The sequence below is a fragment of the Coturnix japonica genome, chromosome Z (assembly GCF_054131305.1).
Source record: "Coturnix japonica strain WE chromosome Z, WE-NBRP24, whole genome shotgun sequence".
Classification (NCBI taxonomy): domain Eukaryota; kingdom Metazoa; phylum Chordata; class Aves; order Galliformes; family Phasianidae; genus Coturnix; species Coturnix japonica.
The window spans coordinates 60863626-60876986 of NC_140702.1; the positions used below are offsets into that span (position 1 = coordinate 60863626).

Below are 13361 nucleotides of genomic sequence, written 5' to 3' on the forward strand. Positions count from 1 at the left end.
CAGAGCAGAAGGGTTCATACACTGAAGTCTGCCCATCTGTGCTACACCACTGCCATTACAGAAAAACATTTAGAAGCACCAGCTCTCTAAAATCATCCAGAGCCTCTCTTCATCCTCTTCACATCAGACCTTGTCACTCCTGGTATGATTCAACTTTGTTGTTGTACTGCATGACACTTCACAAGCTGGAAACAACTTCACTGAAACAACTTAGATGTCAAGATGTGGCAATGACCTGTACCGATAAGATGTCTCATTTCTGGAAGGCTGCTACCAGAATCAGACATAGTGCAAGAAGAAAAAAAACTGCATGGACCAAACTGCCATCCCAGATGAAAGAAATACATCTTTTTTTGTGTGTGTGTGTGATTTTGTTCCGTACATCTGTGCATTTTCTGCTTTAGCATTCAGCCCCTTTTTCCCTACAGCAATCATAAGCTCAGCATCATCTCTTCCAACTGCTGCACACTTTCTAGGGCTAAAGCTTATGCATTTCCTTCTTCAGAGTAAGAGAATTAGGTTCTAGAGAAATGCAGTGTTTTAAACCCAGCCTTTCACTTGTTAATGTCCTGCTAACTTCAGATCTTCCAGTGGAATTACTATCTCATTAAAATAAATAAATAAATTAATTCAAGGATTCTATTACTTTCTCCTCATTTACTGTCTTTCTTATGTCACCACTAATGAAGTTACCGGAAAGTGTTTATAAACTGGCTGCAGAGCCCTTTTTGTATAAATCCTGGATATAGACACACCCTGAGACTTTCCTATTGCAAAAGTAAATTGGCTGGGGAAGTTATGAGAGGCAGAACTGTTCTGGAGCTATGCACACATCAGGGAAATGCAAGAGACTCAGGTATTCTAGAGGGTACATAAACCACTTGAGTAACAACATACATAAACCACATGGCTACTTACTAACATCATACTCAAATTTGCTGTTGCTTTAAGATACTCAGCACATGCTTTCAAAATACTTCTGCTGTTTAAATGATTAATTCTACACAGAACTAGAAACAAAAGACATCTGTCAAGAATTATCAGTCTCAGAGAGCAAAATGCCCAGAGGCAAGAAAATATTGCATGAACTCTCTGAGGATCAATGGGTTATTTGTTCTAGACGTGATGCCTTAGACCAGCTCCATAATAGGTTCTGATGCCATGTTTTGGTTTCATTACTTGCATAAAAAACTGTGTTAGGAAACAAAATTATTTAAAGATTACATTAAAAATCTTAATAAGGGCATCATAATTCTTAGGCAAGTCATAAACTCTGCTGCAGCTTTATGCATTTGCATTGGCTTTTTTTTTTTTTTTTAAGCACTCTAAAAATTAAGTGATGCATTTCCTAAAGCAAAGCATTTTCCATCAGAGAAATACTATTTTCTGTTTGTCCTCAACAGTGCTGTCAGTAATCCAAGGGGGTCTGGTAGCTGACTGGCATTTTATCTGTGTTACAGAAGGAAAACAACACCAACCTTTACCCTAGTGTACCGCCAGAGCCCCATCACAAAGGCATCCGCTTGTGTTCCAGCAGCTGGTGGGGAATAAAAAGATGCAGAGGCCAGGCATCTCTGCTGGAATGGGCATGCATGAAGAAAACTGCAGCAATAAATGTGCCAGACTCCATAACTGCTGAAAAAGGATAATTGTGGAAGTGGTGCGGATCAGCTGGAGCTTGGGGAGGGAGCAGGAGAACAACAGGACTAGTGCATTGCTCACAGAAGCACTTCCTGACCTTGGGCCATCATTGTGTTGCATAACTATTATACAGAATAGGAATGAGAACATTCATGCTTGAAAGATGGAAATAGAAGGAGCCCATGGGAAACTTCCCGCCGACTGCGGTGTTGCACAATCAGGTGCTATTCAACTGCATGTGAAACAGGAACACAAAAATGGCAGAGAGCTTGGGGCTGTTAAAAATAAACCCATGACGGCAGGGTGCAGGACAGGCTGTTTTCAGCCAACTTTGCATATTGGTTACATATCCTCTCAGCCACGTTTTCAAAATACAAAAAAAAAAATCCGTTCTGCAGATGGGGCTTTAAAACATGTTTGTTGACCAGTAATAATTGCACAGACTAAGTATATCTCAGGGGCTTGACTCTGCTGTTCTTGCTTAACCACTGTTTCCAAGCAGTTCTACCCCAGTAGCAAGAGTATCAGATGGCTTTAACATCCACAAGCACACTGATATTTGCAACAACAAAACTTATACAGTTAAAGAATCAGTTTTGTTTATCTCTTATAGCACTGTTTTGGAGCGCCCAGTGCAGTTACTGTATCTCCATGTCTGTGCTAAAACCAAAATTTTTCATCTCTGTTAGCTTAATTGATCAAACGGTGTTAAATTATAATTGGTTAGCGTTAAGTGCAGCTGTTAAAAAACCCCTCTGCTTGACTCTGATCCCTCTCACTAGTAAGACGGTTAAGGGTAGGTATGAGCTCTGCAGTCTGTAAAATAACTGACATCTGAAGGGAATGATTTCTGTGATTTAATTAAACATTGTGATGCAGTACCGAGTTTCTGTAGCAGAGGCTGTGAGCCAGAAGCAAGACGCGGCTGTGGGGAGCTGCTAACAGGCACTTCTCACTGTGGAGGCCGACCTCACAGCATGAGCATCGTAACTACTATACATACACACACACGACCCCTCCTTTAATGGAAAAGTTAGCCATTCCTAGTTCTGTTTTACAATTTGACTTTTGTTACCAGCTATTTAGTTGCAGATTGCGTTAAAAAACAATCCAGTCCGTAGTGGTTATGTTGTCTGTAGCAAGTAGCTCCAGCTTTAGCTGTTTTTATGTTGGTCTGCAAATATGCACATGTTTATAGTCAAGCAACCCTGCTTTGGCAGGGGGGTTGGACTCAATGATCTCTAGAGGTCCCTTCCAACCCCTACAATTCTGTGATTCTGATTAACCCTGCTCTCTGCCAGCATGGACCTGAGTTAACAACTCAGTTGGGATAAAAGCAGCATTACACACAGGCAGTACTCTTCACTTTGAAAAACCAGCCCTTCATTCTCACAACACAGAGCCTTGTTTTCCTGCTCTCTGAGGCTGATTCCCTGTTTGGGTTTAGTTCCCACAGAGTACTTGGGATGGTTCAGGCTGCACAGAGGCTGTCCCACCCTCCTCTGCGGCCATCTCTCATTCTTCTGTGAAGACCAGTGAAACAAGAAGGAGCCACACACGGTTTGTAAATGCAGGACAGCTCCACAGTGCTTATGTTTGAAGATCTGTATGACATAAATTGCTTACCAAACTGCTTTCTGAAAACATCTTAACACACCAACATTGATGCTTTCGGTTCTCCCTACGGTACCAACCCCAAACTGATAGGCTTTGCTATAAAAAAAGTCTCGCAACCTGATACAGTGGTTAACTCTCAGGCCTCTCTGTCTCTCTGTGGGCAGCAGAGCCCGCTGGAGTGGATTGAGTTGCAGACACCCTTGGACACCAGCGCGGGACCAGCCCCACACACCGCCAAGTTCCCTCTCCTCATTCTCCTCGTGGTAAAAGAGCAGCCTTAGGACAACAAACAGCTTCTGTGCAACAGTTACTCACAAAGAATAAAAAACAAAGAAATTGAAGTGGCACAGTATTCCTCATTTCACACCCAAAAATCAGCCCCGCAAATCCTGATTGTTGGTGAAGAGCGTAGTATGGAACAAGCTTTTCCTTTTTTTCCGAAACACAGGCTGGTGAGGGAGGGATGAGTAGGAAGAGAGCAAGGGTAGAAAAAAAGGGGAAAAAAAACAACCCAAAGCACTATTATAATATTTGATCATTTTCTCTTCAGCAGGCAAACCCCCAGTGTTTCTCAGACTGATATGTGACAGTCAGCCAGAAGGGGAGGAGCAGAGGGAGATGCCACTGGAGCTGGCAGGCCAGCAGCTCTTTAAATAGAAAAGCTTTCAGGGAACTTGGGGCTGGCACTCGCTGCACAAATCTCATTACAGCCATTTCCACCCAGAACAGCCTCCGCCTCAGAGCTGCGGTAATCAAAAAGCCCTGCAGGAATGGGAGGGGGCCAAGGGGGAAAAGAGGCGCTCAGCAGGCCTAGGCCCAAACTCTTGCTTCCCCAGGCTGCAAGGCCAGGCCCCATGGGAGGCAGTACCTGTGAGTCAGCTCCTCTGCTTCCTCTGGGTCCACGGCCTCTTCCTCCTCTTCTTCCTCCTCCTCCTCTTCTTCCTCCTCTTCTTCATCCTCTATGAAGGAGGAGGTCTCAGATGCCCGGTCACACTCTGCACCACGGTATCCCTCCATGTTCTTTCTTGCTCAGGCTCTTGTCTTTGATTTTTACCCCCGACCCTGTCCTCCCCAGGGTTGCCTGAAGCAACTGTCATCCCCAGCAGCACTCGCTTCTCCTGACTCAGGGCAGGCTTTAAATAGATGGCAGCAAAGTTGCAGCACTGTCGCTGCTGGTCCCACCCCAGGTCCTAGCACCAACCGGGTGCCAGGGCACACGGCACAGCCCCTGTATAGCCTATTCCAGTTCTGTTAGGATTACTGAATTGGAAGTTCTTGATTACATGCAGTTCTCCCATACAAATCTGAGCCTGTTAATCAGAAGTCCTGCTAGAAGACTAGAGTTCAAATCCTAGATAAGGTAATAACAGTTTCTGACATCACATAAGATACAACAAGTGAACCCAATGCCAAACAAGTACCCAAAACCGCCTCTAAAATACAAGAACTGAACTACAGCATCTTTTAGTTCAAGGAGATGTTATCACCTTGCATGCATTTTGAAACCTTGGTCAGCAATGGAAAGCAGACCTCCTGCTAAAAGACTCCCAGCAAAAGTATTCCTCACAGGGGGTGTAATGAAGGGTTTTGTTTTGAAACTGTGGAAAAACAATTCCAAGACAATTTACACTGTGGAACTTTATCTGAAGTTTTCTATCAAAAGTTGTGGACCAACGCACATCAAATTTCACGTTTACTTGATGTTATTCCACTTGTCTGGCACTTCCACAGAAAGAAGTGCTGCTCTTGTTTGCCTTGGCAGAGAATATGACAATATGACATCTAGTGACATTTGTTTCCTGAACATCTCTGTTTATTTTTTAATATATGAAAGTACTGACACTTTCTGTGCACTATGCCAGATATCCACTTTCCCAATTAGCTTCTCTCACTCTCAGGTAAACTAAGTCATACCGCACTGCACTTATTGATGGTGCCTGCAACTACTGCTGTAATTCAATTACCAGGGGAGTTTTGCGACAAACACGTTTGTCCCAGTATTTGGCAAAACTACCACTTGGTTTTTATAAGTTTGGTTATAAATACAGCTTATCAGAAGTAAATGAACTGAAGAAAAACACTGGATTACTTGTAAAAATAAAGGTCATCACAAGGTTGTGTAAGATGGGTCAGTTTTTATAAAGTTGCAGTTAAAAAGTTGTTTCAAATGTAAAGCAGTAATTTAAGGCTTTTTTTTTCCTTCTCTCTCTCTCTCTTTTTTTTTTTCATACGTATGTTTTGAATGTAAAACCTTAAGAGATGGCCATTTCTAGTTTGTTGCCTCACATATCCAGCTCACTTAAAATGTATTTTTGCTGAATTTGAACACAATGTCCCTTTTTAATTATACTATTTTGAGAGCTTACATTTTATATATAAAAAGAGATGCCCATAGGCTTTTAAAAAAGCCCCCCACCCAATCTATGAACAAGCTTTGATACTAGGCATCATTCTGTTCAAAAATATATTTGGGAGCACACAAAACAAGGCAAAATGAAACGCTTCACCCACTACATCACTTGATAAAAATGAGGGATGATGCAGGGAACATCCACATAGAGGGAGAACAAAGTCAGATTAAAACTGAAAGCCTGCTAAAAGGAAGCTGTTTCAAGAAGCAAGCCAAAGTATTAGATAGACTAGATCATGATTAAGTGTGAGCAGAAAGTAACCTTCCAGCAGGCAAACAGTTTACTGATTCTAGAGCTTCTAAATTGTAAGGCTTTAAATAAATTAGAACTGCAAGAAAAAATAATGTATGTTAAGTTGTAAGGATTCTCACAGTCTTGTTAGAAGTGGTAACAGAAACAGTATGAAATACCTGTAAGAAAATTTTTATTTCTAACAGCTGCCTTGACCTTTACATTCATTTCCTTTTCTACTTAATTATGGGAGCTCAAATGTCCAATAAAAAAGAACATAAAATACCAAAGAAAGCTGTATTCTCTATAAACTTTATTCCACGGGACGCTGTACAAAATATATTAAGAAAAAATAAAAAGAAGAAAAAAAGGAGAAGTACAGCTTTGACAATGAATTGGTCTTCAATAACAAACACAGGACAGGCACAAACTGTGCTACAGCAGGTCTTAAAAGGTTTCATTACCTTCTTGTTTGGAAAAGCTACTATTTTTAATATTACTTATTTGAAATCAATTTACAGCAGCTTACCAGTTAAACATTTACACAAAATCAAAACAAAATCTCAGCTTAGTGTAGCTATCGTAGGGCAGGGGGTGCTTCAAGCAGATACCGCTACTACTATGAATCTGTAAAACAAAGAACTAAAAATTATCTTGCCTACTACGTGAACATGAATCCACTTACATAATCTGAATTGTCCTTTTTCAGTTCAACTTTCTTGTAGTAGAACTGTTGATTGAAAATCTCAATTTAGATTACAGTTCTTGATAACCAGAACATTACCAACTGTAATCAAACTTAATTATTATAAACCTTTGCCTTTGCTCTATATAAAAAGAAAATAGAACTGGGAAGTGCCAAACTGAGGAAAAGTGCATACTGCATTAAACAGACAGAAAGCACAAGCTGTCTGCTCATCAAGGAGAGTTTGTGTGCAATGCCTTATGGATACAGACTCATACACTGTTTAGTTCTGATTTCAGTTATTTCACTGTTAAATTTGTCTGAGCTGATGATAATAACACCGATTACAGAAACAAGTCAGTACATTCCCATACTTTATTTACAACAGATTTATCCCCATGATATGCTGCTTTAGTCACAACATTCTCTTCCACAAATCAACACTATAAGTGCTCTCAGAAAACACATTTCTGAGTGAACAACTGCATTAATAAATGTCAATAATAAAATAAAAAGCGTTTCTTACGAAGATATCCTTAACAAAAGTATAACAAGAAAAGCGTGTCATAAAATAACAAAGGTGTAACCTGGGTTTTGATACTGTTCTTTATTTCAGCAGGATCCAATATGGAGAAAATTAAAGAAGTTTGTTATCTTCTCTGTATGGTGGCTTTTAAAGGTAATACAAAGCTTAGGTCCTTCTTGTCTTTCAGTATCTGCCAAGACTGAGGAAAAAAGTAGAAGGATTAGAAGGATAAATCATATTTCCCATCAGCATTTAAATACCCTTTTAGGCAGTAAAGCCTCACAGATCCACAAAAATAAACTTGCTAATTTTCTCCTCTTGAGAAGATATTTTTATTTATTTTTACTTTTTTATTTATTTACTTAGGGAAAAAGAATTCTAACGCTGTACACACAGTGCAGAGGACTATTGAGAAAGGTACATCCTTTCAAGAAGAGAATGAATTTGTGCTTTTGGAAACTGAGACAGGTGTTCACATTATTTAAATATTACACAGATACTCTAACTGCAAAATAATTGTCTTAAAAGTACACATACCAAAACTACTGATAAAGGAAGTTATACTCTGTCACCTACAGAATCTGTCTCTTTTAAAGTACATTGTTAACATTTTCTTCTGTATTCTCATGGATTCCAAGACACGTTTGCCACATCTTTTAGATCATGAACTTAGCAATAATTGCACTGACCCTCCTATCCTAATGCACAGTTCGTTTTACCCATAATGTGTAATAAAACCCACAGGAAAAGATATCACTCAATAGCAGTGATATTTAAATTATATAAGTTACAATAAATAAATAAGCCATATTTACATTACTTTATTTTCCTAAAAAAATTATTTTTTTTTAAATGCATATTTATATCTGTAGTCAATTTTGCAGTTTTACAAACATGAAGTACAGATATTTTTAATAGGTGCATCTATATTAAATGTACTTGTAAAGTACACACACTACATAATATAAAGACAATCATAAGCATCAGAGTCAGGCAGGTACAATAACTATCATTTGTTAGGCTATCTTGAAAACCAAAGTGACTGGAAAAATAAAATGGATGCTATTTTTACCTTCAAAAATTCCTCTTTGATAATATCAAACTTCTGTTTTTCATGAACAGCTCTAGCGGTGTTTGTCCTATCAAACGGCTCTGCAAGATCAAAGGCAAACATTAAAAGTGTTAAAAAAACAACAGAACACAACTACAGCTATTCTATCCTCACAGAGCTGGCTATGAGGAAGAAATAAAGAGTCAACATACCATTCCTTCCCAAAAGGTTTTTAAGCAGCAGATTCCAGCTTCTTACTCAAATCTATATTTCTGTATAATATTAATCCAAAGTAGTCTCAAACCCTAAGACCTCTAACAAGTAAACCATAATACTGTCAAATGGTTACTTCTTGCAAAGCACAACATGGTGGTTGTGCTGAACTATCTGTGACTTCTTATTAGCCTGTGATATCAGAATAAGAATAACATGGAAAAGTTTTTGAGACTTGCTACACGTTCGATTCATCCCATGCAACAGTTTCAGTGATACAGAAAGATATTAAAATCCTGATTTTTTACATAAGTATGAACTGCTGTAAAAATCTATTCTATAATATCTATTCAGAAGTTAACAGCTAACAGAGCTTAAAGTTTGCAGCTATCAGAATACAAGTTTATAAGGTTTTCATAACCTTATAGTCTTTGTTGCCTTACTAGAAAACTACTTAAATAACAGGTATATTTCAGACTGCTGGAAGGTATTAAAGTCCTAAAAAGCCAGCAAAGAAAAAAAATGCATGCTACATACAGGCAATTTTTTGTTTATTTGGTAAACTGGGTTTACATGTCAAGGTTTTGGGATCAGGAAAGCTGCAGTGATGATGGGAGAGAAGCAGCTGCAGTCAGTGTAGAAGGAGAAAATCTCCCTGCAGCCATGGAGGAGCCCACGGTGCAGTGGTGGCTGAGGCCTGCGGGACGCACAGCACACGGATACCCCCACAGGAGCAGCCCCAGGACGGAGCCATAGGGAGCAATAGGGCTGGGGCAGCTGCTGCCCGCAGGGACAGTGCTGGAGCAGCTCCTGAGGGTGGGCCCCATGGTATGGAGCCGTGTGGGGCAGTGCCAGGAGAGCTGCAGCAGGGGGGGAACCCACGCAGGATCAGATAGGGAATCCCGTGATAGGCATCCCGTGGGAGGGTCCACATGGAGCAGGGACAGAGGGCGGCCATGAAGAAGTATCAGAGACAAAGAGATTATGAACTGGCCACACCCTCTGTTGTCCTGTTGCTGCTCAGTGGGAGGAGGTAGGACAGAGTGGATAAAGGGAAGGCATCTGTAGTTTCCTTCAAGTTCTCACTGCTCTAATCTGTTATTAATTGGCAATAAATTACAATAATTTGCAGTCAAATAAATCATTTCAAGCAGTAAATGTTGTATTTGGGAAGCTTCTGTAAGTTTTTTCTCCAGACTAGCTATGTAAAGTTTTTAATGTATGTTTACAGGGCAGATTTATTTTTCTTTAGAACACATCAAACAATTTTCATTGAAACAGAAAACTGTCAATTAAATTAGTGAATTATTTAGTTCTCCAGTACCAGAGATGTCACTGGGTTGACTGGTCTACTGCTAAAAAGAATTCGATAACCCTTAGCACGTGAAGCAGTACAGCAATTCCTTTGTTTGTCTTACATATAATACTAACTGTTCCTCTAATGCCAGGATCTTTCATGTATTTATTTTGAGCCAAGTGAGATTTTTTGTGAGTTAACAAGACCACAGCTGTACATTCTTCCTTTACTCGCTGGGGGAAAAGGCACTCTTCCTAGCTGCAAAAAACTGACTCACATCTTCCCTTTATTCTTGTCTATTTACTAGCTGTCAACAGACAAATTAATTCCCTGGAGCACAGCACAAATACTTTTGCCATCAGCAACTATTTACACCACTTTACATTTTCTAACCACCTGTACAGTAAGACTCCATCATAAGTAACTCTGTTCACACACTGAGATGAAAATATTAAAAGAAAAAAAAATGCAATACAACTTGAATACCAATATTTGAGGTAAAGGCTAAAAAGGCATCATTCTTTCAAATGAAAATATAAATAATCATAAAACACCCAAACTGCTACAAAAATAACCCTGAAGAATTATTTCTATTATTATTTTTAACATCTGGTACAAGAACAAATAAGATACAGAGTAGAATGGCTTCCCATCCTGTCTCCCTAAGTGACTGCTAATTGATTGTCTCATAAAATTACCAAGTTTTGAGCATTTCCAAATATGCTGGAAATACATATTGCATTGTTTGATATAGACAAGCCTTAACCTCAAAACAGAAAAATTACCAGCAATTTAGAGATTCTCACAAGGAATATGTGCCAATAAAAGCACTGTTCTCTCTATCCCTATAATGGTAATTGCCTGCCAAATTTAAAACTGATTCAAAAGAGCATCTCTGCTATTTTGTTCTTCAAAAAGCAGAAATAAAGTGAGAATCAGTCTCAAGACAGATAAAACTTAAAACACATTTTTTTCTTTTGAGCAAGCCCAAATATATTGCTACGTGGAGAATTATAGCAACTTGTATACACAGAGTTCTATGATCTCCCAACAAATACATTTGAAATATATAAAAAAACACAAACAAACAAACAAACAAACAAAAAACCCAATACCAATCACAAAAATTTTAGTCCCAACAGACTTGGAAACCATAACATTTCGACATATTTAGCTAGCTTTCAAAATTTCTACTCAAATTACAAGGAAGTTTATCCAAATAGTTTCTGCTAAACCAGTGCAGCTCAACAGCTGCTGCAAGTATAAGGCCTACTTTGAGTAGAAATAAGAAATGCATTTTTTTCCTTCTGATTTATAAATAAAAACCTCAGACTATGATGATTAATCAGGCTTTTAATGGAAGCACACCGAAATGGGAAGGAATAGGAAATACCAACTATGGATCATTTTGCTGTTTTAATAGTTCAAATGCAAAGTGTAATCTTTAGAAAGTTATACTCAATCGAGAATATTTCATACACATTCTAAAATAGCTGTTTTATATGCTAATGTTCTATTTTCCAACTCAGCAGAAAGCAAATCTTCACCACACTGAAACACCATGAAAAAGCTGAAAGCCTGAAACATATAGGCAGCCGCCTTGTAACACAGAGCATCAGCATCATGTGACAGCAGCAGGCACAGCTGCTGAGCATTCCCACCTCCCACATTCAGCGCACAGCCTTGGCAATGCCTGCACTACGCTATCCCAGATCACTTCAGCTGCGCAGATACTCTTGAATTCTCACATTTCTTAACTCTGAGACAGAGAAGTCAAGTGTGAAGCCTTCTTCATAGGTTTCAGCATATTATACCCTACAACTGGTTGTTTTTATTTGTTTGGTTTTGTTTTCTTTCATTACTTCTTTTTTTTCCTTTTTTCCTTTCCCCCCAGGACCAAATAAAGGACAGGATTTTCATCCCGTGGCTTGACACAGCCATCTATATGATTTACAGCCAAGTTAGTGAGCTCTAGCCACAGAATAACTGATTTCACCAGTAGGCAATTTTCTCTGCACAGAGTAGCACAATCACATGAAATTATGTTCACACACACGTGATGCACATGCACCCTTCCATGTATCTTGAGGAAAGCCTGCATCTAAACCACAGGCCTTCTGCCTTACTGCCCCTATCCCCCCATCCCCGGATTTCTGCAGTCTGTCAACAAACGTGCCTTCACCTGCTGCTCTGACTCTCCCTTTTTTCTTTCATCTCTAACTCTTTCTAGTCTACATAATAACTCCCAGTCCCTTTCCTGCTTTTCTTTTCATACATCACAATCCTTCTATGTTATTTTCACTTTCCCTGGTCTGAGCTTCACCTTCTCCATCTAGATTACTGGTGGCAGTTGAAAGGCAACAAAAGAACAAGAAATAGGTTTTTCAATTGTGCTAATTCCCAGTTCAGTTTGAATTACAGGTGCCAAGAGACTCCAAAATGTAGCCTAGGTTTCACCTCTGGTTCTGGAGGGTATCATACATGCCCAATGGGAACTGCACATACAAAAGCCCATCAAAAATAGTAGCTGCAAGTGGATCAACATACGCATAATTTACTTACTGCTAAGACATGAAATGCCAGAGCATCACTAGAACATTCTTACAGAGGAATCTGAATATGGTCCATCCTGTTTTTTCAGTAGGTCAATCGTGGCAAAACTGAAGGCTATTTTTACAGAGCAGCCAAGCATACTACTGTCGATAAAGGCCATTCCTTGTCAAAGCCTTAATCACTGTGCCAAAAGTAACAGGGCAATGAGTCCTCCCGAAGAAAAGGTCAGGAGAACTATTTTTAAACACTACAGAACTTCAAGCTTCCTTCTCAAATGTTTTCAGTAAGACTGTTTCAAACACTGTTTACAATGATTAAACTTCATTTGCTGCATATATTTCACGTGCACATTATTAAGTCTTAGTAGTTAAAAAAGATAACATGGCTTATATAGCTTTAAATTTTTACCTTCTACGCATATGTATTTGTTTCTCCATTCAGCATCATCAGGTCTTGGAATAGCTTTAGCCTCACGAACTGAAATAATTTGATGGCTCCAGCTAGGGAAAAGAAATTGCAGACCTTTTAACTCTTAATTCTGAATGAAAAATATTTGCTTACATTAATAAATTTGTCATACTGCTCTGTCACAAGCCTGCATATTATAGTGCTCCATAGTAATGAGAAACTTAGTGTAAAATGCTATAGAAAGGTAAGGAAAACTAAAATGGGTGGAATGCTGGGTGGAAAACAAAAATTCCACAAGCACTTCAGTATATTTATGACAACATTTGCAAAACAGAACATCGTATATTTCCATGTAATCTTGAATATGGAGTCCTACATTTATTTCTCAATTCAAAATAAAATACAGTCTCATAAATCTTTCATAATTTCTTTGGGGAAAAAAGTTTAAGAGCAGAGAAAGACAAAATATTTCATTAACATGCATTCAGTGATCAAGAGAGAAAAAGAAAGCATGCTTACAGATGAGCTTTCCCAGTGCAAGAAGCTTATTAGAAAGTACTAATATTTTGTGTATGTGGTAATTTGTATATTCTGTAACTGTACAGAATTTAGGACAATTTAAAGCTGCCTTTGAATGTAAGCTACTGCATTTTGCAGTTTTACAACAACGGAACCATAAGAAACGATCACTTTGGAACAGCAGTGCAGTCTAGAGGCAATCTTTACGA

At 38.9% G+C, this 13361-nt stretch overlaps 2 protein-coding genes across 13 annotated transcripts in view; both read right to left on the reverse strand.

Moving 5' to 3' along the window:
* CMYA5 (cardiomyopathy associated 5) overlaps positions 1-4369 on the reverse strand; it is a 44370-nt gene extending 40001 nt beyond the window's left edge. The window contains exon 1 of the mRNA XM_015848627.3: positions 4127-4369. Within this exon, the coding sequence (XP_015704113.2) occupies positions 4127-4275 (149 nt within the window). The 5' untranslated portion in view covers positions 4276-4369. The remainder of the gene's footprint in view (positions 1-4126) is intronic.
* A 1827-nt stretch (positions 4370-6196) lies between these two features.
* The window catches only part of TENT2 (terminal nucleotidyltransferase 2), a 38476-nt gene continuing 31311 nt past the window's right edge, over positions 6197-13361 (reverse strand). For all 12 annotated transcript variants that reach the window (XR_014939390.1, XR_014939389.1, XR_014939391.1 and 9 more), the window contains 3 exons: positions 12634-12725; positions 8184-8263; positions 6197-7310 (listed from right to left, as the gene is read on the reverse strand). Coding sequence is in view for 9 of the 12 variants with exons in the window: in XM_015848612.3 (XP_015704098.2) it covers positions 7236-7310; positions 8184-8263; positions 12634-12725 (247 nt within the window). In the remaining 3 variants the exon portion in view is untranslated. The remainder of the gene's footprint in view (positions 7311-8183; positions 8264-12633; positions 12726-13361) is intronic.